Source organism: Salmo trutta, chromosome 24 (genome assembly GCF_901001165.1).
Source record: "Salmo trutta chromosome 24, fSalTru1.1, whole genome shotgun sequence".
In the NCBI taxonomy this organism is placed as follows: Eukaryota; Metazoa; Chordata; class Actinopteri; order Salmoniformes; family Salmonidae; genus Salmo; species Salmo trutta.
In genome coordinates, this window is record NC_042980.1 from 47816960 (window position 1) to 47844662 (window position 27703).

Sequence of the window (27703 nt, forward strand, 5' to 3'; positions counted from 1 at the left end):
ATACATTCTAAGGCCTGGGACCCCTATATAGTATATATTTATATATACATTCTAAGGTCTGGGACCCCTATATAGTATATATTTATATATACATTCTAAGGCCTGGGACCCCTAGTCTGGGAACCTCTGGGTTAGAGTATATCTATACATTCTAAGGCCTGGGACCCCTATATAGTATATATTTATATATACATTCTAAGGTCTGGGAGTCTGGACCTAGAGCTCTGTGTCATCAGTCAGGAAGATATCACGTGTTGAATGTTGAAGTGCTCCTACAGCGTTAGAGTCTAGTAAACTAGGATCAACAGTCCTCATTTACTGCGTGTACTGTGCTATTTCAACCATCTGTTATAAGGAAAATGTACAGTATATTGTATATTTGTTATTGTATAGTATACACTTATTAGGTACACCCCCGTTCACGGAAAATGGTTTGCTCCTACTGACAGTAAGTTACATAGCTGTGGTTTACTATATAAAGCAGGCAGGCATCGAGGCATTCAGTTACTGTTTGATTGAACATTAGAATGGGCAGAATGAGTGACCTAAGCATACCGCTCCAGTTCCGGTATCTCAGAAACGTCCGGCCTCCTGGGCTTTTCACACACGACAGTGTCTAGGGTTTACAGAGAACGGTGTGACAAACATCCAGTCAATGGCAGTCTTGTGGGTGAAATCAGCTCGTTGATGAGAGGTCGAAGGAGAACGGCAAAAATAGATTGAACCTTAGAATGGGCGAAAACAAGTGACCTAAGCAACTTTGAGGTCGTAAGAATCGTGCAAGCTAACAGGCGGGCCACAAACAGTCCAATAACGGAGCAGTACCAGCAGCGACAACTCCTCGGTCCTCGTCACGGATTGGCTATTGCAGCAGACGACCACACTGGGTTCCACTCCTATCAGATAAAAACTGGAAGAAGCAAGCAGCTCCAGTGGCCACGCCATCACCAACACTGGACAACTGACGAGTGGAAAAACATTCCCTGGTCCGACGGGTCACGCTTCCTGTTGCGTCACGCTGACGGCAGAGTCGGGATTTGGCGTAAGCAGCATGAGTCCACGGACCCATCCTGCCTGGTCTCAACGGTGGAATGGTGTTGGGAATGTTTTCCTGGCACACGTTGGGTCTCTTGAATCCAATTGAGCAACGTTTCCATGTCCCGAAGAATTTGGGTTCTACAGGAGGCAAAGGGGGGGTCGGTACTAGATGGGTGTACCTAATAAACTGGCCACTGACTGTGTATAGGGATCATATTTGGTTGAGCGTTAAATTTACTTGGTGAAAAGACATACAGCTGTTTTCTCTGTGAATCTCTCTCTCTTCACCTCTCTCTCTCTATCCAACCCCCCACTCTCTCTCCTGTCTTTAACTTCTCTGTTCCAAAAGGGGGACATGAAAAACTGGACTGAGGTTAAAATATTTCCTGGTATTTGCATTCACGAATAATAATAATAAATCAAACTAAAACACCAAACGTGTAAAGGTTCAGTGCAGGTAAAAGTCCCTCCTTTCAAAACCACAGATTTTTTTTGCAGGCAAATATTTGAACAGCTAATTCTGAGGAGTTATTCTCCACGTGTTATAAAAAAGATAGACATTTACGTGAGTGTTACAGATGAATCTTTTCTACAGGCTGTCTCTCCAGTCTCTACAGGCCGTCTCTCCAGTCTCTACAGGCTGTCTGTCCAGTCTCTACAGGCTGTCTGCCCAGTCTCTACAGGACGTCTCTCCAGTCTCTACAGGCTGTCTCTCCAGTCTCTACAGGCCGTCTCTCCAGTCTCTACAGGCCGTCTCTCCAGTCTCTACAGGCCGTCTCTCCCTCTCTCTGTCTGTCTCTCTCTCTCTCTGTCTCTCAGTCTCTCTCTCTGTCTCTCTCTGTCTCTCTCTCTCTCTCTCTGTCTCTCTCTGTCTCTCTGTCTCTCTGTCTCTCTCTCTCTCTCTCTCTCTCTCTCTCTCTCTCTCTCCTCTCTCTCTGTCTCTCTGTCTCTCTCTCTCTGTCTCTCTGTCTGCAGGCAGAGTACAGTCACTCCTCTGTCTCCTTATGTGTATGACTATATTTCACATTCAGACAGGATCTTTCCTATGGAATATCTTCCTAATAATAGGCAGCAGTCCACACTCCTATCTACTCTCACTCTCATTCATTAGAGTGCTGTGTGTGTGTGTGCCTGTGTGTGTATGTGTTTGTGTGTGTGTGCTTGTGTGTGCCCGAGCGTGTGTGTGTGTGTGTGCCCGAGCGCGTGTGTGTGTGTTCGCCTGTGTGTGTGTGTGTTCGCCTGTGTGTGTGTGTTCGCCTGTGTGTGTGTGTGTGTGTGTGTGTGTGTGTGTGTGTGTGTGTGTGTGTGTGTGTGTGTGTGTGTGTGTGTGTGTGTGTGTGTGTGTGTGTGTGTGTGTGCACTAGTTTAACATCACCACTACTGATTCCTTTACTCAGAGACGTCCTACAGAAACCAGAGGATGTACTGATCAAGCCTCTCACAGTAGTGCTGATCTAGAATCAGGTCTCTCTCTCTCTCTCTCTCTCTCTCTCTCTCTCCCTGTCAATGAAATGAATCATTATGATCTAAAAGACACATTAAAATCATTCTGAGACACTTTTATGAATAGGACCCTTGGTTTCTGGTTGGTTGTTCTTTGCTTGCCCCTAATGAAGGACCAAGATTTGTGTGTGTTGGTAGACAGCTCAGTGGTCAGAGAGTTGGACCAGTAACATGCAGGTAGTCTAGTGGTTAGAGTCTAGTGGTCAGAGCGCTGGGCCAGTAACATGCAGGTAGACTAGTGGTTAGAGTCTAGTGGTCAGAGCGCTGGGCAAGTAACATGCAGGTAGTCTAGTGGTTAGAGTCTAGTGGTTAGAGTCTAGTGGTTAGAGTCTAGTGGTTAGAGTCTAGTGGTTAGAGTCTAGTGGTCAGAGCGCTGGGCCAGTAACATGCAGGTAGTCTAGTGGTTAGAGTCTAGTGGTTAGAGTCTAGTGGTTAGAGTCTAGTGGTCAGAGCGCTGGGCAAGTAACATGCAGGTAGTCTAGTGGTTAGAGTCTAGTGGTTAGAGTCTAGTGGTTAGAGTCTAGTGGTTAGAGTCTAGTGGTTAGAGTCTAGTGGTCAGAGCGCTGGGCCAGTAACATGCAGGTAGTCTAGTGGTTAGAGTCTAGTGGTTAGAGTCTAGTGGTTACAGTCTAGTGGTTACAGTCTAGTGGTTACAGTCTAGTGGTTAGAGCGCTGAGCCAGTAACATGCAGGTAGTCTAGTGGTTAGAGTCTAGTGGTCAGAGCGCTGGGCCAGTAACATGCAGGTAGTCTAGTGGTTAGAGTCTAGTGGTCAGAGCGCTGGGCCAGTAACATGCAGGTAGCCTAGTGGTTAGAGAATAGTGGTTAGAGTCTAGTGGTTAGAGTCTAGTGGTTAGAGTCTAGTGGTCAGAGCGCTGGGCCAGTAACATACAGGTAGTCTAGTGGTTAGAGTCTAGTGGTCAGAGCGTTGGGCCAGTAACATGCAGGTAGTCTAGTGGTTAGAGTCTAGTGGTCAGAGCGCTGGGCCAGTAACATGCAGGTAGTCTAGTGGTTAGAGTCTAGTGGTTAGAGTCTAGTGGTCAGAGCGCTGGGCCAGTAACCGAAAGGTCACTGGTTTTGAATCCCCCTGAGCTGACAAGCTGAAACATCTGTTGATGTTGCCCATAAGCACTTTAACCTTAATGGATCCAGACTTTAACAGTTGATAACGAGGCAAGTTGGGATATACACAACAACAACAACAAAATGATCCAATTCACACTCCCGTGTAGAACACACACTTCTACATGTGTGATATTGGACAAATATCTCCCGTGTAGAACACACACTTCTACATGTGTGATATTGGACAAATATCTCCCGTGTAGAACACACACTTCTACATGTGTGATATTGGACAAATATAAACACCTTTGCTATTATTATTCGTGCCGCTGGTTTCATGTTCTGTTTCTCAGCAGCTGTAGAGAGTTCAGCAGAGGGCTCCCGAGGGGTGCAGTGGTCTAAGGCAAGGGGCTCCCGAGGGGTGCAGTGGTCTAAGGCAAGGGGCTCCCGAGGGGTGCTGTGGTCTAAGGCAAGGGGCTCCTGAGGGGTGCAGTGGTCTAAGGCAAGGGGCTCCCGAGGGGTACAGTGGTCTAAGGCAAGGGGCTCCCGACTGGTGCAGTGGTCTAAGGCAAGGGGCTCCCGACTGGTGCATTGGTCTAAGGCAAGGGGCTCCCGACTGGTGCAGTGGTCTAAGGCAAGGGGCTGCCGACTGGTGCATTGGTCTAAGGCAAGGGGCTCCCGAGGGGTGCAGTGGTCTAAGGCAAGGGGCTCCCGACTGGTGCAGTGGTCTAAGGCAAGGGGCTCCCGACTGGTGCATTGGTCTAAGGCAAGGGGCTCCCGAGGGGTGCAGCGGTCTAAGGCAAGGGGCTCCCGAGTGGTGCAGTGGTCTAAGGCAAGGGGCTCCCGACTGGTGCAGTGGTCTAAGGCAAGGGGCTCCCGACTGGTGCAGTGGTCTAAGGCAAGGGGCTCCCGAGTGGTGCAGTGGTCTAAGGCAAGGGGCTCCCGACTGGTGCATTGGTCTAAGGCAAGGAGCTCCCGACTGGTGCAGTGGTCTAAGGCAAGGGGCTCCCGACTGGTGCAGTGGTCTAAGGCAAGGAGCTCCCGACTGGTGCAGTGGTCTAAGGCAAGAGGCTCCCGAGTGGTGCAGTGGTCTAAGGCAAGGGGCTCCCGACTGGTGCAGTGGTCTAAGGCAAGGGGCCCCCGAGTGGTGCAGTGGTCTAAGGCAAGGGGCTCCCGACTGGTGCATTGGTCTAAGGCAAGGGGCTCCCGACTGGTGCATTGGTCTAAGGCAAGGGGCTCCCGAGTGGTGCATTGGTCTAAGGCAAGGGGCTCCCGAGTGGTGCAGTGGTCTAAGGCAAGGAGCTCCCGACTGGTGCAGTGGTCTAAGGCAAGGGGCTCCCGAGTGGTGCATTGGTCTAAGGCAAGGGGCTCCCGACTGGTGCAGTGGTCTAAGGCAAGGGGCTCCCGAGTGGTGTACTGCTAACAGAGTTCTATCCAGTGTTGAAATACACTGAGTGTACAAAACATTAAGAACACCTTCCTGATATTGAGTTGAGTCCCCCCCACACACTTTTGCCCTCAGAACAGCCTCAATTCGTCGGGGCATGTACTCTACAAGGTGATAAAGCATTCCACAGGGATGCTGGCCCATGTTGACTCTAATGCTTCCCACAGTTGTGTCCAGTTGGCTGGATGTCCTTTGGGTGGTGGACCATTCTGGATACACACAGGAAACTGTTGAGTGTGAAAAACCCAGCAGCGTTGCAGTTCTTGACACAAACCGGTGCACCTGGCACCTACTACCATACCCCGTTCAAAGGCACTTAAATCTTTAGTCTTGGCCATTCACCCTCTGAATGGCACATATACACAATCCATGTCCCTATCCCTAAGTCTTAAAAATCCTTCTTTAACCTGTCTCCTTCCCTTCATCTACATCTGATTGAAGGGGATTGAACAAGTAACATCAACAAGGAATCATATCTTTCACCTGGATTCACCTGGTCAGTCTGTCATGGAAAGAACAGGTGTTCTTAATGTTTTGTCCACTCATGTATGTTAACCCAAGTCATGTCAATATATGTTAACCCAAGTCATGTCAATATATGTTAACTCAAGTCATGTCAATGTCTGTTAAGTCATGTCAGTGTCTGTTAACCCAAGTCATGTCAATGTCTGTTAAGTCAAGTCATGTCAACATCTGTTAAGTCATGTCAATGTATGTTAACCCAAGTCATGTCAATGTATGTTAACCCAAGTCATGTGAATGTCTGTTAAGTCATGTCATGTCAATGTCTGTTAACCCAAGTCATGTCAATGTCTATTAACCCAAGTCATGTCAACGTCTGTTAAGTCATGTCAACGTCTGTTAACCCAAGTCATGTCAACGTCTGTTAACCCAAGTCATGTCAACGTCTGTTAAGTCATGTCAATGTATGTTAACCCAAGTCATGTCAACGTCTGTTAAGTCATGTCAATGTATGTTAACCCAAGTCATGTCAATGTCTGTTAACCCAAGTCATGTCAATGTCTGTTAACCCAAGTCATGTCAATGTATGTTAACCCAAGTCATGTCAATGTCTGTTAAGTCATGTCAGTGTCTGTTAACCCAAGTCATGTCAATGTATGTTAACCCAAGTCATGTCAATGTCTGTTAACCCAAGTCATGTCAATGTCTGTTAACCCAAGTCATGTCAATGTATGTTAACCCAAGTCATGTCAACGTCTGTTAAGTCATGTCAATGTATGTTAACCCAAGTCATATCTAGGCTACGTTATAACTAGTATTTTCTGAATTATAACAAATTACTAGGTTACTAGACTACCATGACTAGTTTAATAATCACCCTGGCCATCATTGTCATGTTTACAGTGTAACACCGTATAGCCCAAGGCTGTATGTATTGTAATGCAGTGTCCAATTTGTAAGTCGCTCTGGATAAGAGTGTCTGCTAAAAGACTTAAATGTAAATGTAAATGTCAACATAGACAGGAGCTGATAAAGAGATGTTAGGATACATTCCAGGCTAGAGGCTCTGTCTATCTCTTGCAGGGTGCACTAAATATGACCGGAGCACTTTTGTCAAAAGTAGTGCACTATATAGGTAATAGGGTGCCATAGGGACCCGGTCTAAAGTAGTGCACTATATAGGTAATAGGGTGCCATAGGGCCCCGGTCTAAAGTAGTGCACTATATAGGTAATAGGGTGCCATAGGGCCCCGGTCTAAAGTAGTGCACTATATAGGTAATAGGGTGCCATAGGGCCCCGGTCTAAAGTAGTGCACTATATATAGGTAATAGGGTGCCATAGGGACCTGGTCTAAAGTAGTGCACTATATAGGTAATAGGGTGCTATTTGGAGAGACTGTAAGTATGCACACACTGAAACGGCTAACTCCTCCACATTATGAAATGTCCTCTTTCCACTGCAGCAGAGCAGTCTCAGAGTGATCCGTGTTCGCGCCTAACGGGCTTTCTGAGGTGGCAGGCTAAGGAGGCAGAACCTGTGGTGGTGCCGCGGGTGTAGGGGCAGTGGGGCAGTGGCACTGGCAACCACACTACTAAAGTGACCCGATGGGCGGAGTGACAGCGCAGGATAGAAGGGCAGGACTGGCAGGGTGCGGTCTCAAGTGGCAACTTGGATCGCTTGGATCGCACAAATTCCCAATTTCAAATTGGAAAAGCAAAGCGGAAACATGCGCCACTGAAAAGAAACCTTTTTGGAGTCCGGGACAAACGGACAAGAAGGTGAAATGCCAGAACCAGCAGTGTTCCTCCTCGTTAGACATTGACAGCTCCTCAGTGGCAAACCACAGCACCGAGAAGACAATCTGCGACCACTGTTCACTACAGAAGATCGACTTTGAACCTGTTTGTTTAAATCAACATAGTTTACAACTCCATGCCCATATCTATTGGGTCCCGACTAGAAGAAAGACGTTACAGTTACAGACAGAGACATTGAACTTTTACCCCGCTGCTGGTATCATAAAACGCATTCGGCTAAAACGGCTGTATTTTTTGGGGGGGGCTTTTATGGACAGTTGCTGTGCGCAAGTATGATGTGGATTAGACCGATACAATATTAAAGATTCTGTCCTCTACCCCCCCCCCCTCCCCCCCATCCCTTACCCCGTGGGGGGAACAAGAAGTTTCCAGGGGGAGAGGGTAGTTTGAGACACCACGGCGACCTGTGCCACCTTACCACTCCGCGTCGGAGTGCCCGGTCCGGCCGGTCTGGGTGGGATGCGTCGCTCCGTGCTTGTGGGCCTCTTCATGGGGTGCACCCTGCTGCTCGCACCTGTAACGGAGGGCTGTGGGCCGGGGAGGGGATATGGCAAGAGACGTCCGCCGAAGAAGCTCACACCCCTCTCTTATAAGCAGTTCAGCCCAAACGTTGCGGAGAAAACACTGGGCGCCAGTGGCAGACACGAAGGGAAAATAACGAGAAGTTCAGAACGGTTCAAAGAGCTCACTCCCAACTATAACCCTGATATCATATTTAAAGATGAGGAGAATACGGCTGCCGATCGACTTATGACCCAGGTGAGAAGCAGGAATGAGGGTTTTAAAACTTCATCTGATGTTGTTTTTTATCCCCACATTGACAGTTGTCGCAAGGTGACCTGATAGTCGCATTAAGACACGCTGTTTATCGTTCGTTTTTACATCTGGTTTGCACTTTTGTTAAATGTTTAAAAAAAACATTACTTCAAACTTTATTTTTTTAATTTTTTTTTCTTCAGCGCTTTTATCGATGTTTTGGTTCAATTGATTTCTGTTGACGGTTCAAAATTAGACTAGCCTACACGTCAATTATGCAATAATAGGCTAGGCTATAACTAGTCTACCTCCTCTAAATGTAGGTTATATTGCAACACTGTAACTAACCTTATTTTAGACTTTTAGGCGCGCTAACTTGTCTCCTGTTTGAGAGCTAAATTAGACTACACATGTACGTGGACATCAGCAAAATAAAAAAAAGACGCGAATTGATATGTATTGATAACCGGTTGAATTTTATTGATCATAATATATTCACATCTATTTCAAAAACGTTTTGCGAAATAACCTTTCAAATGCTCTTGTTCTACATTTTGAACGGAGAGTGAAATTACGCACCTGCCATTACGCATGGTTTATGTTTGAATAGCTTGCGGGTTTATTTGCAGACTTGTTCAGCGAAACCTCTGATCTCTTCTAAAAACAAGACCATAAAGTAACACAAGACATATCATGGCAACAGTTATCGCTATTTTATTGGGAGGCAAACATACAGTAGCATAGCACATCATGTGCAAAGCGAAAACATGTTTATAGCCTACATGTCTACGGCTCTTTGACCAACAGCTCCAATCAAATCACATTGTATTGGTCACGTACACATATTTAGCAGATGTTATTGCGGGTGTAGCGAAAAACTCAACAGCCTTTATGTGTTTAGGATATATAGTCCTTGTATTTAGTTGTTTCCCTGAGAGATTTTCATTCATCGTTGTATTACATTTAATGTATATATTTCATTATATATAATTATGTTTTATTTATATAATTTAATTTGTTCTTCCTCTACTATGTAGTGTGTCCTCAAGTCTTTTATATCGTAATTAGTTCATATTTATGCCTACAGGCTTAGTCCTACCAATGCTTACATGTTTTTGTTCTACATGTTTTTGTTCTGTGTAAATGTTCATTTCTATGCTATCATTTTGTATCTGTGTTTCTCTCTGTCATAACCATCGTGTCTGTTTGTTATCATCTTGTTCTTCTGTTGTTCCATGACAAGCATTGTCTCTTACTCTAATATCCTATTATGTTAGTCATCCCTCTCTCTCCTCTCTCTTCTCTCTCTCCTCTCTCTCCCCCAGCGTTGTTAGTCATCCCTCTCTCTCCTCTCTCTCCTCTCTCTCCCCCAGCGTTGTTAGTCATCCCTCTCTCTCCTCTCTCTTCTCTCTCTCCCCAGCGTTTATTAGTCATCCCTCTCTCTCCTCTCTCTCCTCTCTCTTCCCCAGCGTTGTTAGTCATCCCTCTCTCTCCTCTCTCTCCTCTCTCTCCCCCAGCGTTGTTAGTCATCCCTCTCTCTCCTCTCTCTTCTCTCTCTCCCCAGCGTTTATTAGTCATCCCTCTCTCTCCTCTCTCTCCTCTCTCTTCCCCAGCGTTGTTAGTCATACCTCTCTCTCCTCTCTCTTCTCTCTCTCCCCCAGCGTTGTTAGTCATCCCTCTCTCTCCTCTCTCTTCTCTCTCTCCTCCAGCGTTGTTAGTCATCCCTCTCTCTCCTCTCTCTCCTCTCTCTCCCCCAGCGTTGTTAGTCATACCTCTCTCTCCTCTCTCTCCTCTCTCTCCTCCAGCGTTGTTAGTCATCCCTCTCTCTCCTCTCTCTCCTCCAGCGTTGTTAGTCATCCCTCTCTCTCCTCTCTCTCCTCTCTCTTCCCCAGCGTTGTTAGTCATACCTCTCTCTCCTCTCTCTCCTCTCTCTTCCCCAGCGTTGTTAGTCATCCCTCTCTCTCCTCTCTCTCCTCTCTCTCCTCTCTCTTCTCTCTCTCCCCCAGCGTTGTTAGTCATCCCTCTCTCTCCTCTCTCTCCTCTCTCTCCCCCAGCGTTGTTAGTCATACCTCTCTCTCCTCTCTCTCCTCTCTCTCCTCCAGCGTTGTTAGTCATCCCTCTCTCTCCTCTCTCTCCTCCAGCGTTGTTAGTCATCCCTCTCTCCTCTCTCTCCTCTCTCTTCCCCAGCGTTGTTAGTCATACCTCTCTCTCCTCTCTCTCCTCTCTCTTCCCCAGCGTTGTTAGTCATCCCTCTCTCTCCTCTCTCTCTCTCTCTCTCCCCAGCGTTTATTAGTCATCCCTCTCTCTCCTCTCTCTCCTCTCTCTTCCCCAGCGTTGTTAGTCATACCTCTCTCTCCTCTCTCTTCTCTCTCTCCCCCAGCGTTGTTAGTCATCCCTCTCTCTCCTCTCTCTTCTCTCTCTCCTCCAGCGTTGTTAGTCATCCCTCTCTCTCCTCTCTCTCCTCTCTCTCCCCCCAGCGTTGTTAGTCATCCCTCTCTCTCCTCTCTCTCCTCCAGCGTTGTTAGTCATCCCTCTCTCCTCTCTCTCTCTCTCTCCAACGTTGTTAGTCATCCTCTCTCTCCTCTCTCTCCTCTCTCTTCCCCAGCGTTGTTAGTCTATACTCCTCGCCTCTCCTCTCTCCTCCTCTCCTCTTCTTCTCCCCAGCGTTGTTAGTCATTCCCTCTCTCCTCCTCTCTTCTCCTTCTCTCTACTCGTCTCTTCTCTCTCTCCCCCAGCGTTGTTAGTCCATCCCTCTCTTCTCCTCTCCTCCGCTCTCTCCCCCAGCGTTGTTAGTCATACCTCTCTCGTCCTCTCTCTCCTCTCTCTCCTCCAGCGTTGTTAGTCAGCCCTCTCTCAATCCTCTCCTCTCTCTCCTCCACGTTGTTAGTCATCGCCTCTCCTCCTCCCTCCTTCCCTCCTCTCTCTTCCCCAGCGTTGTTAGTCATAACCTCTCGCTCCTCTCCTCTCTCTCCTCTCTCTTCCCCAGCGTTGTAGTCAATCCCGCTCTCTCTCCTCTCATCGCCCCCAGCGTTGTTAGTAATCCGCTCGTCTCTCCTCTCTCTTCTCTCTCTCTCTCTCCCTCTCTTCCCCAGCGTTGTTAGTCATCCCTCTCTCTCCTCTCTCTCCTCTCTCTTCCCCAGCGTTGTTAGTCATCCCTCTCTCTCTCCTCTCTCTCCTCTCTCTCCTCTCTCTCCCCCAGCGTTGTTAGTCATCCCTCTCTCTCTTCTCTCTCCTCTCTCTCCCCCAGCGTTGTTAGTCATCCCTCTCTCTCCTCTCTCTCCTCTCTCTTCCCCAGCGTTGTTAGTCATCCCTCTCTCTCCTCTCTCTCCTCTCTCTTCCCCAGCATTGTTAGTCCTCCTCTCTCTCCTCTCTCTTCCCAAGCGTTGTTAGTCATCCCTCTCTCTCCTCTCTCTTCCCCAGCGTTGTTAGTCATCCCTCTCTCTCCTCTCTCTTCCCCAGCGTTTAGTCATCCCTCTCTCTCCTCTCTCTTCCCCAGCGTTGTTAGTCATCCCTCTCTCTCCTCTCTCTCCTCTCTCTCCCCAGCGTTGTTAGTCATCCCTCTCTCTCCTCTCTCTCCTCTCTCTCCCCCAGCGTTGTTAGTCATCCCTCTCTCTCCTCTCTCTTCCCCAGCGTTGTTAGTCATCCCTCTCTCTCCTCTCTCTTCTCTCTCTCCCCCAGCGTTGTTAGTCATCCCCCTCTCTCCTCTCTCCCTCCCTCTCTCTCTCCTCTCTCCTCCCCCAGCGTTGTTAGTCATCCCTCTCTCTCCTCCTCCTCTCCTCTCTCTCTCCCCCCCCAGCGTTGTTAGTCATCCCTCTCTCTCCTCTCTCTCCTCTCTCTCCCCACGTTGTTAGTTCCCCCTCTCTCCTCTCTCTCCTCTCTCTTCCCCAGCGGTTTAGTCATCCCTCTCTCTCCTCTCCTCTCTCTCTCTCTCCTCCCACCGGGGTTGTTAGTCATCATCTTCTCTCCTCTCTCCACCTCCTTCCCCAGCGTTGTTAGTCCATCCTCTCTCGCTCTCCTCCTCTCTCTCCTCTCTCTCCTCTCTCTCCCTCTCTCCCCCCCAGCTTGTTCATCCCTCATCATCTCGCTCCCTCTCTCTCTCCTCTCTCTTCTCCCATCGTTTGTTAGTCATCCCTCCCCCCTCTCTCCCGCCTCTCCCTCTCTCTCCCCCACGTTGTTAGTCATCCCTCTCTCTCTCCTCTCTCCTCTCTCTCCTCTCTCCTCCCCCCGCGTTGTTAGTCATCCCTCTCTCTCTCCTCTCTCCCTCCTCTCTCCCTCTCTCTTCCCAAGCGTTGTTAGTCATCCTCTCTCTCTCCTCTCCTCTCTCTCCTCCCCCAGCGTTGTAGTCATCCCTCTCTCCCTCCTCCTCTCTCCTCCTCTCTCTTCCCCAGCGTTGTTAGTCTCCCTCTCTCTCTCCTCTCTCTCTCCTCTCCTCTCCTCTCCCCCACGTTGTTTATTCATGCCCTCGCTCTCTCTCTCTCTCTCCTCTCTCTTCCCTCTCTCCCCAGCGTTGTTAGTCATCCTCCTCTCTCTCTCCTCTCTCTCCTCTCTCTTCCCCAGCGTTGTTAGTCCCCTCTCCTCTCTCTCTCCTCTCTCTCCCCCGCGTTGTTAGTCATCCCTCTCTCCTCTCTCTCCTCCCTCTCTCCCCAGCGTTGTTAGTCATCCCTCTCTCCTCCTCTCTCTCTCTTCCCCCAGCGTTGTAGTCATCCCTCTCTCTCCTCTCTCTCCTCTCTCTCCTCTCTCTCCCCAGCGTTGTTAGTCATCCCTCTCTCTCTCCTCCTCTCCCCAGCGTTGTTAGTCATCCCTCTCTCTCCTCTCTCTCCTCTCTCTTCCCCAGCGTTGTTAGTCATCCCTCTCTCTCCTCTCTCTCCTCTCTCTTCCCCAGCGTTGTTAGTCATCCCTCTCTCTCCTCTCTCTCCTCTCTCTCCCCCAGCGTTGTTAGTCATCCCTCTCTCTCCTCTCTCTCCTCTCTCTCCCCCAGCGTTGTTAGTCATCCCTCTCTCTCCTCTCTCCCTCCTCTCTTCCCCCAGCGTTGTTAGTCATCCTTCTCTCTCCTCTCTCTCCTCTCTCTCCCCCCCAGCGTTGTTAGTCATCCCTCTCTCTCCTCTCTCTCCTCTCTCTCCCCCAGCGTTGTTAGTCATCCCTCTCTCTCCTCTCTCTCCTCTCTCTCCTCTCTCTCCCCCAGCGTTGTTAGTCATCCCTCTCTCTCCTCTCTCTCCTCCAGCGTTGTTAGTCATCCCTCTCTCTCCTCTCTCTCCTCTCTCTCCCCCAGCGTTGTTAGTCATCCTTTTCTCTCCTCTCTCTCCTCTCTCTCCCCCAGCGTTGTAAAGACAAGCTGAACTCCTTGGCTATCTCTGTGATGAACATGTGGCCTGGGGTGACACTGAGGGTGACAGAGGGCTGGGACGAGGACGGGCACCACTCAGAGGACTCCCTACATTATGAGGGAAGAGCGGTGGACATCACCACGTCTGACCGGGACAGGAACAAATACGCCATGCTGGCTCGCCTGGCCGTGGAGGCCGGCTTTGACTGGGTCTATTACGAGTCCAAGGCCCACGTGCACTGCAGTGTCAAATCAGGTAGGGTGATGTGATGACACACACACAGAACGCAGCCCTGTATCATATAAGTGAGCCACATGCAGTACATGTGATTGAAGTCTCAGACCGCGCTGGCTCGTTCAGAGATGGTTTCTGTCTGTTGGTGAGAGACTAGAATTCTGCAGGTTAAATGTAGCGGTGATGTTATAACCTTTTTGTTGATTGGGTGACAGTGGTTGAGAGGTTGTAGAGCCCACCACCACCATTATAGCCCATCAGTGTCAGGGGAGGACAGGAGTCTGCAGGGGCAGGGTTAGGGGTTAGGTAGAATCTGGACCTGGGCTTTCGGAGTTAGTAGTCTTTCACAGAACCCTCTTTGAAAAAAGGGTTCCAAAAGAGTTCTTCTGCTGCCTTTTTGGTTCCAGGTAGAAGCCTTTTTGGTTCCAGGTAGAAGCCTTTTTGGTTCCAGGTTGAACCCTTTTGAGTTCAATGTAGAACCCTCTTTAGAAAGCAAGGGCTGGAACTGAAATAATTTCCCAATCGTTTCGTTCTGAACAGAACTATTATTTGTTTCATTCCAACCATCAAAATAAAGTTCTAAACCGGTTTGAACCCCCCCCCCCAAAAAAAAGTAACGGTTTATACTGCTCCTTTCTGTTCCTTTTTAAATCTCTGACCTTTTTTACATTTGTGACCCGTTTCAGGAAACTAGGCGTATGTTGCGGGTCACTACTTCACAGGAGAGCCGTTTGAAAGTAAACTTTTATTTATTTATCAAAATGCCTTTTTTTGTTGTTGGCAGAAATGCCTTCTCGAACATGTAAACTTTCATGTGCCTGAATATCAAACTTGTATGCCATCTGTAAATACAAATACAATTCTTAAATTACGAGCCTAGTTGGTTTAGCTACAGAAAAAGTTAACAACTTTCCCGCTAGCCATGATTGGCTGAGATAATGAGTGGGCTGGACATGCAGAGAGATGAGTTTGGATTGGTCTGCCATATAGCACGCGTCTGTCTATTTGAGCTGGTCAGTATGTCGGGTAATCCTGTCTAACGTGGCATTTACAAAAAAGTATCACATAGTAAAACTGCATAAGTGTTGCTCTCCACTTTCTGGAGGACCGAGTTTTGAAATCAGTGGAATTCGAGTATGATTGCTAAGGAGATGGAGAAAACACCTGTCTCTGGATTACATCTTCAAACTAAGGGAAACGGTGGCATACGGGTAAGATAGTCTAGCTAGTAACATTTTCTGATGTTGGTTAGCTACAGTACTTGCAGATTCATGCAGGGTAGTAACGTCATGAGTTGGGATTATGGTTCATTGTTTAGCTAGGTAGCTAGCTAGCTGCATGTCTAAACAAAAAGACTCCACTATGCAAGTATCCATTTCAACAGAACGTCACTGCGACAACTGTTGATAGACGTTTGTTTGCTACTTGCAGATTAAATGTAGATGTTTTTGTCACTGGCCTTTACACAATACCCCATAATGTCGAATTAAGTTCATTAAAAATGAAAAGCTGAAATGTCTTGAGTCAATAAGTATTCAAGCCCTTTGTTATGGTAAGCCTCAATACGTTCAGGAGTAAAAATGTGCTTATCAAGTCACATAATAAGTTGCATGGACTCACAATGTGCACAATAATAGTGTTTAACATCTCTGAACCCCACACCTACAATTATCTGTAAAGTCCCTCAGTCGAGCACTGAATATCAAACACAGATTCAACCATAAAGACCAGGGAGGTTTTCAAATGCCTCACAAAGAAGGGATCCTATTGCTAGATGGGTAAAAATAAAAAAAAGCAGACAATCAATATCCCTTTGACCATGGTGAAGTTATTAATTACACTTTGGATGGTGTATCAATACGCCCAGTCACTATAAATATACAGACATCCTTCCTAACTCAGTTGCCAGAGAGGAAGGAAACCAGTCAGGGATTTCACCATGAGGCCAATGGTGACTTTAAAACAGTTACGGAGTTTAATGGCTGTTGTAGGAGAAAACTGAGGATGGATCAACAACATTGTAGTTACTCCACAATACGGACCTAATTAACAGAGTGAAAAGAAGGAAGTACAGAATAAATAATATTATAAAACATTCATCCTGTTTGCAACAAGGCACTAAAGTAATATTATCTAAAATTTGGCAAAGCAATTTACTTTTTGTCCTGAATACAAAGCCTTATGTGTGGGGCAAATCCAATACAACACATTACTGAGTACCACTCTTCATATTTTCAAGCATAGTGGTGGCTGCATCATGTTATGGGTATGCTTGTAATCGTTAAGGACTGGGGAGTTTTTCAGGATAAAAAATAAACCTAAAGGAGATAAGCACAGGCTAAATCCTAGATGAAAACCTGGTTCAGTCTGCTTTCCACCAGACACTGGGAGATGAATTCATCTTTCAGCAGGACAATAACCTAAAACACAAGGCCAAATCTATACTGGCGTGGCCGAGTTATAGTTTTGACTTAAATCTACTTTAATATCTATGGCAAGACCTGAAAATGATTGACTAGCAATGATCAATGACCAATTTGACAGAACTTGAAGAATTTCTAAGAAAAATGGGCAAATGTTGCACAATTCAGATGTGGAAAGATCCTAGAGACTTACCCAGGAAGCCTCACAGCTGTAATCACTCTTAGAGACTTACCCAGAAAGCCTCACAGCTGTAATCACTCTTAGAGACTTACCCAGAAAGCCGCAACAACTGTAATCACTCTTAGAGACTTACCCAGAAAAACTCAACAACTGTAATCACTGCCAAAGGGGATTCTAACATGTATTGACTGAAGGGATTGAATACTTATCTAATCAAGATAAATCTACAAAGTATTGACTCAGTGGTGTAAATACTTATGGAAATTAGACTTGTTTTAAATTTCATTTTCAATACATTTTCTAAAATTAATAAACGTGTTTTCTTTCACTTTGTCATTATGGGATATTGTGTGTAGATAGGTGAGAGAAAAAAACTACTATTTAAGCCATGATGAATTCAGACTGTGACACAACAAAATGGGGAATAAGTCAAGGGGTATGAATACTTTCTGAAAGCACTGTATGCCGACAGAGGAGCACCTTCTGTGAAGGAACTTTGAATATCTTTGAACTTCTGTGACCAGAGATAACAACTTCTTAACTGTAGGACCAGAGATAATAACTTCTTAACATTGGACCAGAGATAACAACTTCTTAACTGTAGGACCAGAGATAATAACTTCTTAACATTGGACCAGAGATAACAACTTCTTAACTGTAGGACCAGAGATAGCAACTTCTTAACTGTAGGACCAGAGATAACAACTTCTTAACTGTAGGACCAGAGATAACAACTTCTTAACATTGGACCAGAGATAACAACTTCTTAACTGTAGGACCAGAGATAACAACTTCTTAACATTGGACCAGAGATAACAACTTCTTAACATTGGACCAGAGATAACAACTTCTTAACATTGGACCAGAGATAACAACTTCTTAACTGTAGGACCAGAGAGGCTATATACAGGGGGGTACTGGTACAGAGTCAATGTGCAGGGGGCACCGGTTAGTCGAGGTAATTGAGGTAATATGTGCATGTAGGTAGAGTTATTAAAGTGGCTATGCATAGATAATAACAGAGAAGTAGCAGCAGTGGGGGGGGGGGGGGGGGCAATGCAAATAGTCTGGGTAGCCATTGATTAGATGTTCAGGAGTCTTATGGTTTGGGGGTAGAAGCTGTTTAGGAGCCTCTTGGACCTAGACTTGGCGCTCCGGTACGGCTTGCCATGCAGTAACAGAGAGAACAGTCTATGACTAGGGTGGCTGGAGTCTTTGACAATTTTTAGGGCCTTCCTCTGACACCGCCTGGTATAGAGGTCCTGGATGGCAGGAAGCTTGGCCCCGGTGATGTACTGGGCCGTACGCACTACCCTCTGTAGTGCCTTGCGGTCGGAGGCTGAGCAGTTTCCATACCAGGCAGTGATGCAACCCGTCCGGATGCTCTCGATGGTGCAGCTGTAAAACCTTTTTTGAGGATCTGAGGACCCCCATGCCAAATCTTTTCAGTCTCCTGAGGGGAAATAGGTTTTGTCGTGCCCTCTTCACTGAGAAAGAAGGCGGTGATTAAGGTGTGTAGAAACCCCGGGTATAACAGCTTGTGGATCTAACATATTGATCATAACTGTTGATATTGTAAATGAGATGAGTTTTCAGATATGGAAATGTGAAGAGCACATTTGGACTCACTGTTTTGTGGTTTGCTTGTATGAACATAAAAGCAGTATTTATTATAATCCTCAATGTATTATCTTTCAGAACAAAGTCTCATCTTTAAACACCTTTCAAGATATTTACATTTTTAGTCATTTAGCAGACGCTCTTATCCAGAGCAACTTACAGTAGTGAATGCCTACATTTCATTATAGATTTTTTTTGTACTGGCCCCCCGCGGGAATCAAACCCACAACCCTGACGTTGCACACACCATGCTGGCGTTGCAAACAACGTGCTCGACCAACTGAGCCACAGGGAACCAGGCAAAATATTAAAGCATTCGCCTCACTCAGATAACAACAAATGCTCAAAAGTTGCCCAAATTGGAGGGAGGGATGGGGTTATCTTGTCGCGCACAACGCTCTGTAGAGGATCTGTGATCTGTAGAGGAGATACACGCAAATCAGGATTTTCTCTGAGATGATAATTGTGGTGATAGAGATGTGTACTCTCTAAAAAATGTTTTTGTTTGTCTGTGTGGATTGTCTTGTTTTCACAATGCTCTTAAGATGGAACCGGAGATGTTGTCTGAAGCAGTTTACAGTAGGTCGTAGTTTACAGTAGGTCGTAGTTTACAGTAGGTCGTAGTATGTAGTAGGTAGCATGTAGTAGGTAGTATGTAGTAGGTAGCATGTAGTAGGTAGCATGTAGTAGGTAGCATGTAGTAGGTAGCATGTAGTAGGTAGCATGTAGTAGGTAGTATGTAGTAGGTAGGATGTAGTAGGTAGTATGTAGTAGGTAGCATGTAGTAGGTAGCATGTAGTAGGTAGCATGTAGTAGGTAGCATGTAGTAGGTAGTATGTAGTAGGTAGCATGTAGTAGGTAGCATATAGTAGGTAGCATGTAGTAGGTAGCATGTAGTAGGTAGTATGTAGTAGGTAGTATGTAGTAGGTAGTATGTAGTAGGTAGCATGCAGTAGGTAGTATGTAGTAGGTGGTATGTAGTAGGTAGTATGTAGTAGGTAGCATGTAGTAGGTAGTATGTAGTAGGTAGTAGTAGGTAGCATGTAGTAGGTAGTATGTAGTAGGTAGTAGTAGGTAGTATGTAGTAGGTAGCATGTAGTAGGTAGTATGTAGTAGGTAGCATGTAGTAGGTAGCATGTAGTAGGTAGTATGTAGTAGGTAGTATGTAGTAGATAGGATGTAGTAGGTAGCATGTAGTAGGTAGTAGTAGTAGGTAGCATGTAGTAGGTAGTATGTAGTAGGTAGTATGTAGTAGGTAGTATGTAGTAGGTAGTATGTAGTATGTAGTAGGTAGCATGTAGTAGGTAGCAATGTAGTAGGTAGTATGTAGTATGTAGTAGGTAGTATGTAGTAGGTAGTATGTAGTAGGTAGCATGCAGTAGGTAGTATGTAGTAGGTAGTATGTAGTAGGTAGCATGTAGTAGGTAGCATGTAGTAGGTAGTATGTAGTAGGTAGTAGTAGGTAGCATGTAGTAGGTAGTATGTAGTAGGTAGTAGTAGGTAGTATGTAGTAGGTAGCATGTAGTAGGTAGTATGTAGTAGGTAGCATGTAGTAGGTAGCATGTAGTAGGTAGTATATAGTAGGTAGCATGTAGTAGGTAGCATGTACTAGGTAGTATGTAGTAGGTAGCATGTAGTAGGTAGCATGTAGTAGGTAGTATGTAGTAGGTAGTATGTAGTAGGTAGTATGTAGTATGTAGTAGGTAGCATGTAGTAGGTAGCAATGTAGTAGGTAGTATGTAGTAGGTAGTATGTAGTAGGTAGTATGTAGTAGGTAGTAGTAGGTAGCATGTAGTAGATAGTATGTAGTAGGTAGTAGTAGGTAGTATGTAGTAGGTAGCATGTAGTAGGTAGCATGTAGTAGGTAGCATGTAGTAGGTAGTATGTAATAGGTAGCATGTAGTAGGTAGCATGTAGTAGGTAGTATGTAGTAGGTAGTATGTAGTAGGTAGCATGCAGTAGGTAGTATGTAGTAGGTAGTATGTAGTAGGTAGCATGTAGTAGATAGCATGTAGTAGGTAGTATGTAGTAGGTAGTAGTAGGTAGCATGTAGTAGGTAGTATGTAGTAGGTAGTAGTAGGTAGTATGTAGTAGGTAGCATGTAGTAGGTAGTATGTAGTAGGTAGCATGTAGTAGGTAGCATGTAGTAGGTAGTATGTAGTAGGTAGTATGTAGTAGGTAGCATGTAGTAGGTAGCATTTAGTAGGTAGTATGTAGTAGGTAGTAGGTAGTAGTAGGTAGCATGTAGTAGGTAGCATGTAGTAGGTAGTATGTAGTAGGTAACATGTAGTAGGTAGTATGTAGTAGGTAGTATGTAGTAGGTAGCATGTAGTAGGTCGCATGTAGTAGGTAGTATGTAGGAGGTAGCATGTAGTAGATAGCATGTAGTAGGTAGTATGTAGTAGGTAGTAGTAGGTAGCATGTAGTAGGTAGTATGTAGTAGGTAGTAGTAGGTAGTATGTAGTAGGTAGCATGTAGTAGGTAGTATGTAGTAGGTAGCATGTAGTAGGTAGCATGTAGTAGGTAGTATGTAGTAGGTAGTATGTAGTAGGTAGCATGTAGTAGGTAGCATGTACTAGGTAGTATGTTGTAGGTAGCATGTAGTAGGTAGTATGTAGTAGGTAGTATGTAGTAGGTAGTATGTAGTATGTAGTAGGTAGCATGTAGTAGGTAGCAATGTAGTAGGTAGTATGTAGTAGGTAGTATGTAGTAGGTAGTATGTAGTAGGTAGTAGTAGGTAGCATGTAGTAGGTAGTATGTAGTAGGTAGCATGTAGTAGGTAGCATGTAGTAGGTAGCATGTAGTAGGTAGTATGTAGTAGGTAGCATGTAGTAGGTAGCATGTAGTAGGTAGTATGTAGTAGGTAGCATGTAGTAGGTAGCATGTAGTAGGTAGTATGTAGTAGGTAGTAGTAGGTAGTATGTAGTAGGTAGCATGTAGTAGGTAGTATGTAGTAGGTAGCATGTAGTAGGTAGCATGTAGTAGGTAGTATGTAGTAGGTAGCATGTAGTAGGTAGCATGTACTAGGTAGTATGTAGTAGGTAGTATGTAGTAGGTAGTATGTAGTAGGTAGTATGTAGTATGTAGTAGGTAGCATGTAGTAGGTAGCAATGTAGTAGGTAGTATGTAGTAGGTAGTATGTAGTAGGTAGTATGTAGTAGGTAGTAGTAGGTAGCATGTAGTAGATAGTATGTAGTAGGTAGTAATAGGTAGTATGTAGTAGGTAGCATGTAGTAGGTAGCATGTAGTAGGTAGCATGTAGTAGGTAGTATGTATTAGGTAGCATGTAGTAGGTAGCATGTAGTAGGTAGTATGTAGTAGGTAGTATGTAGTATGTAGTAGGTAGCATGTAGTAGGTAGCATGTAGTAGGTAGTATGTAGTAGGTAGTATGTAGTAGGTAGCATGTAGTAGGTAGCATGTAGTAGGTAGCATGTAGTAGGTAGCATGTAGTAGGTAGTATGTAGTAGGTACTATGTAGTAGGTAGTATGTAGTAGGTAGTAGGTAGCATGTAGTAGGTAGCAATGTAGTAGGTAGTATGTAGTAGGTAGCATGTAGTAGGTAGTATGTAGTAGGTAGTATGTAGTAGGTAGTATGTAGTAGGTAGTATGTAGTAGGTAGTATGTAGTATGTAGTAGGTAGCATGTAGTAGGTAGTATGTAGTAGGTAGTATGTAGTAGGTAGTATGTAGTAGGTAGTATGTAGTATGTGGTAGGTAGTATGTAGTATGTAGTAGGTAGTATGTAGTAGGTAGCATGCAGTAGGTAGTATGTAGTAGGTAGTATGTAGTAGGTAGCATGTAGTAGATAGCATGTAGTAGGTAGTATGTAGTAGGTAGTAGTAGGTAGCATGTAGTAGGTAGTATGTAGTAGGTAGTAGTAGGTAGTATGTAGTAGGTAGCATGTAGTAGGTAGTATGTAGTAGGCAGCATGTAGTAGGTAGCATGTAGTAGGTAGTATGTAGTAGGTAGTATGTAGTAGGTAGCATGTAGTAGGTAGCATGTACTAGGTAGTATGTAGTAGGTAGCATGTAGTAGGTAGTATGTAGTAGGTAGTATGTAGTAGGTAGTATGTAGTATGTAGTAGGTAGCATGTAGTAGGTAGCAATGTAGTAGGTAGTATGTAGTAGGTAGTATGTAGTAGGTAGTATGTAGTAGGTAGTAGTAGGTAGCATGTAGTAGGTAGTATGTAGTAGGTAGCATGTAGTAGGTAGCATGTAGTAGGTAGGTAGTAGGTAGTATGTAGTAGGTAGTATGTAGTAGGTAGCATGTAGTAGGTAGTATGTAGTAGCTAGCATGTAGTAGGTAGCATGTAGTAGGTAGTATGTAGTAGGTAGTATGTAGTAGGTAGCATGTAGTAGGTAGCATGTAGTATGTAGTATGTAGTAGGTAGTATGTAGTAGGTAGTAGGTAGCATGTAGTAGGTAGCAATGAAGTAGGTTGTATGTAGTAGGTAGTATGTAGTAGGTAGTATGTAGTAGGTAGTATGTAGTATGTAGTAGGTAGTATGTAGTAGGTAGCATGTAGTAGGTAGCATGCAGTAGGTGGTATGTAGTAGGTAGTATGTAGTAGGTAGCATGTAGTAGGTAGTATGTAGTAGGTAGCATGTAGTAGGTAGTATGTAGTAGGTAGTAGTAGGTGGTATGTAGTAGGTAGCATGTAGTAGGTAATATATAGTAGGTAGCATGTAGTAGGTAGCATGTAGTAGGTAGTATGTAGTAGGTAGTATGTAGTAGGTAGTATGTAGTAGGTAGTAGTATGTAGTATGTAGTAGGTAGCATGTAGTAGGTAGCAATGTAGTAGGTAGTATGTAGTAGGTAGTATGTAGTAGGTAGTATGTAGTAGGTAGTAGTAGGTAGCATGTAGTAGGTAGTATGTAGTAGGTAGTAGTAGGTAGTATGTAGTAGGTAGCATGTTGTAGGTAGCATGTAGTAGGTAGCATGTAGTAGGTAGTATGTAGTAGGTAGCATGTAGTAGGTAGCATGTAGTAGGTAGTATGTAGTAGGTAGTATGTAGTAGGTAGCATGTAGTAGGTAGTGTGTAGTAGGTAGCATGTAGTAGGTAGCATGTAGTAGGTAGTATGTAGTAGGTAGTATGTAGTAGGTAGTAGTAGGTACCATGTAGTAGGTAGCATGTAGTAGGTAGCATGTAGTAGGTAGTATGTAGTAGGTAGTATGTAGTAGGTAGTAGTAGTAGTAGGTAGTAGTAGGTAGCATGTAGTAGGTAGTATGTAGTAGGTAGCATGTAGTAGGTAGCATGTAGTAGGTAGTATGTAGTAGGTAGTAGGTAGTAGTAGGTAGCATGTAGTAGGTAGTATGTAGTAGGTAGAATGTAGTAGGTAGCATGTAGTAGGTAGTATGTAGTAGGTAGTATGTAGTAGGTAGTAGTAGGTAGTATGTAGTAGGTAGCATGTAGTAGGTAGCATGTAGTAGGTAGTATGTAGTAGGTAGTATGTAGTAGTTAGTAGTAGGTAGTATGTAGTAGGTAGTATGTAGTAGGTAGCATGTAGTAGGTAGCATGTAGTAGGTAGTATGTAGTAGGTAGTATGTAGTACGTAGCATGTAGTAGGTAGCATGTAGTAGGTAGTATGTAGTAGGTAGTATGTAGCAGGTAGCATGTAGTAGGTAGCATGTAGTAGGTAGTATGTAGTAGGTAGTATGTAGTAGGTAGTAGTAGGTAGCATGTAGTAGGTAGTATGTAGTAGGTAGCATGTAGTAGGTAGCATGTAGTAGGTAGTATGTAGTAGGTAGTAGTAGGTACCATGTAGTAGGTAGCATGTAGTAGGTAGCATGTAGTAGGTAGTATGTAGTAGGTAGTATGTAGTAGGTAGTATGTAGTAGGTAGTAGTAGGTAGCATGTAGTAGGTAGTATGTAGTAGGTAGCATGTAGTAGGTAGCATGTAGTAGGTAGTATGTAGTAGGTAGTAGGTAGTAGTAGGTAGCATGTAGTAGGTAGTATGTAGTAGGTAGAATGTAGTAGGTAGCATGTAGTAGGTAGTATGTAGTAGGTAGTATGTAGTAGGTAGTATGTAGTAGGTAGTAGTAGGTAGCATGTAGTAGGTAGCATGTAGTAGGTAGCATGTAGTAGGTAGTATGTAGTAGGTAGTATGTAGTAGTTAGTAGTAGGTAGTATGTAGTAGGTAGCATGTAGTAGGTAGCATGTAGTAGGTAGCATGTAGTAGGTAGCATGTAGTAGGTAGCATGTAGTAGGTAGTATGTAGTAGGTAGCATGTAGTAGGTAGTATGTAGTAGGTAGTATGTAGTAGGTAGCATGTAGTAGGTAGCATGTAGTAGGTAGTATGTAGTAGGTAGTATGTAGCGGGTAGCATGTAGTAGGTAGCATGTAGTAGGTAGTATGTAGTAGGTGGTATGTAGTAGGTAGTAGTAGGTAGCATGTAGTAGGTAGTATGTAGTAGGTTGCATGTAGTAGGTAACATGTAGTAGGTAGCATGTAGTAGGTAGTATGTAGTAGGTAGTAGTAGGTAGCATGTAGTAGGTAGTATGTAGTAGGTAGCATGTAGTAGGTAGCATGTAGTAGGTAGCATGTAGTAGGTAACATGTAGTAGGTAGCATGTAGTAGGTAGTATGTAGTAGGTAGTAGTAGGTAGCATGTAGTAGGTAGTATGTAGTAGGTAGCATGTAGTAGGTAGTATGTAGTAGGTAGTATGTAGTAGGTAGTAGTAGGTAGCATGTAGTAGGTAGTAATTAGCATGCAGTAGGTAGTATGTAGTAGGTAGTATGTAGTAGGTAGCATGAAGTAGGTAGCATGTAGTAGGTAGCATGTAGTAGGTAGTATGTAGTAGGTAGTATGTAGTAGGTAGTATGTAGTAGGTAGCATGTAGTAGGTAGCATGTAGTAGGTAGCATTTAGTAGGTAGTATGTAGTAGGTAGTAGGTAGTAGTAGGTAGCATGTAGTAGGTAGCATGTAGTAGGTAGTATGTAGTAGGTAACATGTAGTAGGTAGTATGTAGTAGGTAGTATGTAGTAGGTAGCATGTAGTAGGTCGCATGTAGTAGGTAGTATGTAGTAGGTAGCATGTAGTAGGTAGCATGTAGTAGGTAGCATGTAGTAGGTAGTATGTAGTAGGTAGTATGTTAGTGGAGGGAGAGGCCCCACTCTAAGAGCCAGTCACAGTTAATAACTTTCTCCGTTTGTTTTTCCCCCCTTGTCGTGTTTTCTCTCAGTTCCCCGTGATCTCTCTGGTCTCCCTGCTCACCTTTCTTACATATCTAATCTAATCAAGTCTTATCACTTGGCCTTGGTACTTAACCATTCCCAAATATTTGTGTTTGGACCCAGTGGAGACTTGAGACTGCCATTCCAGTGTCTTAGGTTGCATGCCAAATTGGTATTCCCTACATAGTGCACTACTTTTGTCCCTGATCTGTGTAGGGAATAGGGTGCCACTTGGAATGCCGCCTTTACCTGTTCTCAGACTGTGCTTTCTGACCCATTTCAGGGCAAGTTGGGATTTAATCATTGGGTTACTCATTAGCTGGTAATGCATTTGCCTTGAATGTTGAGCAAAGTTAAAGTTGAAAAGGAGAGATAGGTTGTCAATGTTTCAGTGGAAGGTTGTTTTTTTCAAGGAGTATGTGATTAAATGAAGTGTGTGTGTGTGTGTGTGTGTGTGTGTGAGTACACATGCATGTGTTCTTGCTTGTGTGCAACTGTGTATGCCTGCCTGCGTGGGTGTGTATTGACAGAGACCCTTAAAGTCTTCAAAAGCTATAATGTTGACCTCAATCGAAAGGTCTTGGCGTTTCCTTAAATGTTAAACACGAAACTATCATGGAATGTACGTGTTGGGCCTTTCAAATGTGGGATTTGAACTAAGGTCTCGTAGACCAGACCACTGATAGACCCTCTTTAGGTCAGTTTACCTTCTGTTCTTGTGTCAAAGTTTACAGTTCTTAACAGAGTCCTCAATACGTCTGTCTGTCTGTCTGTCTGTCTGTCTGTCTGTCTGTCTGTCTGTCTGTCTGTCTGTCTGTCTCTCTCTCTCTCTCTCTCTCTCTCTCTGTCTCTCTCTCTCTCTGTCTCTCTCTCTCTCTGTCTCTGTCTCTCTCTGTCTTTCTCTCTCTCTGTCTCTCTCTGTCTCTGTCTCTCTCTCTCTCTCTGTCTCTCTCTCTCTGTCTCTCTCTCTCTCTCTCTCAGAGCACTCAGTAGCAGCTAAGACCGGGGGTTGTTTCCCGGGTCGTTCTCTGGTGACGCTAGAAGACGGGAGCAGCAGGGCGGTTCAGGACCTCCAGCCAGGTGACCGTGTCCTGGCCTCCTCAGGGGCTGGTGGGAGTGGAGGAGAGCTTGTCTACAGTGAGTTCCTCACCTTCCTGGACCACGAGCCTGCAGCAAGGAAACAGTTCTACGTGTTGGGAACAGAGACGGGAGCAAACCTGACCCTCACAGCGGCTCATCTTGTGTTCGTGACCGAGAGGAACTGTTCAGTGGGGGAACCGTCCAAAGGGGCTGTCATGCGGACTATGTACGCCAGCGACGTACGGCCAGGACAGTGTGTGCTGACTGCAGGGGGAGACAAGGGACCACAAGCCCACCTCTCCCCAGTCACCTGGATCCACATCCAGATGGACACTGGGGCCTTCGCCCCTCTGACACGCCACGGGTCACTGGTGGTGGACGGCGTTTTAGCCTCGTGCTACGCTGCTATGGACCAGCACCACCTAGCTCACTGGACCTTTGGTCCCCTCCGCCTGCTGTACAGCTGGACTGGGCTGGGGACAATGCAAGGAGAAGGACTACACTGGTACTCACGGGTCCTGCATTGGATAGGAAAGTTCCTACTGGATCCTGGACACTTCCACCCCTGGGGGGTGGTCACGCATGATGTAGAGAGATAGAGAGTGAGAACACAGAGACAGGGCAGAGAACAGAGAGACGATAGAGAACAGAGAGACAGGGTAGAGAACAGAGAGAACAGAGAGACAGGGTAGAGAACAGAGAGATCAGAGAGACAGGGCAGAGAACAGAGAGATCAGAGAGACAGGGTAGAGAACAGAGAGACGGTAGAGAACAGAGAGACGGTAGAGAACAGAGAGAACAGAGAGACAGTAGAGAACAGGGAGAACAGAGAGACGGTAGAGAACAGAGAGAACAGAGAGACGGTAGAGAACAGAGAGACAGGGTAGAGAACAGGGAGAACAGAGAGACAGGGTAGAGAGCAGAGAGACAGGGTAGAGAACAAAGAGACAAGGGAGAGAACAGAGAGACAGGGTAGAGAACAGAGAGAACAGAGAGACAGGGTAGAGAGCAGAGAGACAGGGTAGAGAACAGAGAGACAGGGTAGAGAACAAAGAGACAAGGGAGAGAACAGAGAGACAGGGTAGAGAACAGAGAGAACAGAGAGACAGGGTAGAGAGCAGAGAGACAGGGTAGAGAACAGAGAGACGGTAGAGAACAGAGAGAACAGAGAGACAGGGTAGAGAACAGAGAGAACAGAGAGACAGGGTAGAGAACAGGGAGAACAGAGAGACAGGGTAGAGAACAGAGAGACAGGGTAGAGAACAGAGAGACGGTAGAGAACAGAGAGAACAGAGAGACAGGGTAGAGAACAGAGAGACGGTAGAGAACAGAGAGAACAGAGAGACAGGGTAGAGAACAGGGAGAACAGAGAGACAGGGTAGAGAACAGAGAGACGGGGTAGAGAACAGAGAGACAGGGTAGAGAACAGAGAGACAGGGTAGAGAACAGAGATGGTAGAGAACAGAGAGAACAGGGAGAACGGAGAGACGGTAGAGAACAGAGAGACAGGGTAGGGAACAGAGAGACAGGGTAGGGAACAGAGAGACAGGGTAGGGAACAGAGAGACAGGGTAGAGAACAGA

At 45.4% G+C, this 27703-nt stretch overlaps 1 protein-coding gene across 1 annotated transcript; it reads left to right on the top strand.

Annotated features, from left to right (window-relative positions):
- The first annotated feature begins 7028 nt into the window (after positions 1–7028).
- Positions 7029–26783, top strand: LOC115161420 (indian hedgehog B protein-like). The gene is made up of 3 exons (XM_029712393.1): positions 7029–8090; positions 13405–13666; positions 26023–26783. The coding sequence occupies exons 1-3, from the start codon at positions 7791–7793 to the stop codon at positions 26718–26720; spliced, it is 1260 nt and encodes a 419-aa protein (XP_029568253.1). The 5' UTR covers positions 7029–7790; the 3' UTR covers positions 26721–26783.
- The last annotated feature ends 920 nt before the right edge of the window (positions 26784–27703 follow it).

Coding starts and splice junctions, on each gene's coding strand:
- LOC115161420 (XM_029712393.1), top strand. CDS start 7,791: ATGCGTCGCTCCGTGCTTGTGGGCCTCTTCATGGGGTGCACCCTGCTG. Junction 8,091..13,404: donor CCGATCGACTTATGACCCAG/GTGAGAAGCAGG, acceptor TCTCTCCCCCAG/CGTTGTAAAGACAAGCTGAA. Junction 13,667..26,022: donor GCACTGCAGTGTCAAATCAG/GTAGGGTGATGT, acceptor TCTCTCTCTCAG/AGCACTCAGTAGCAGCTAAG.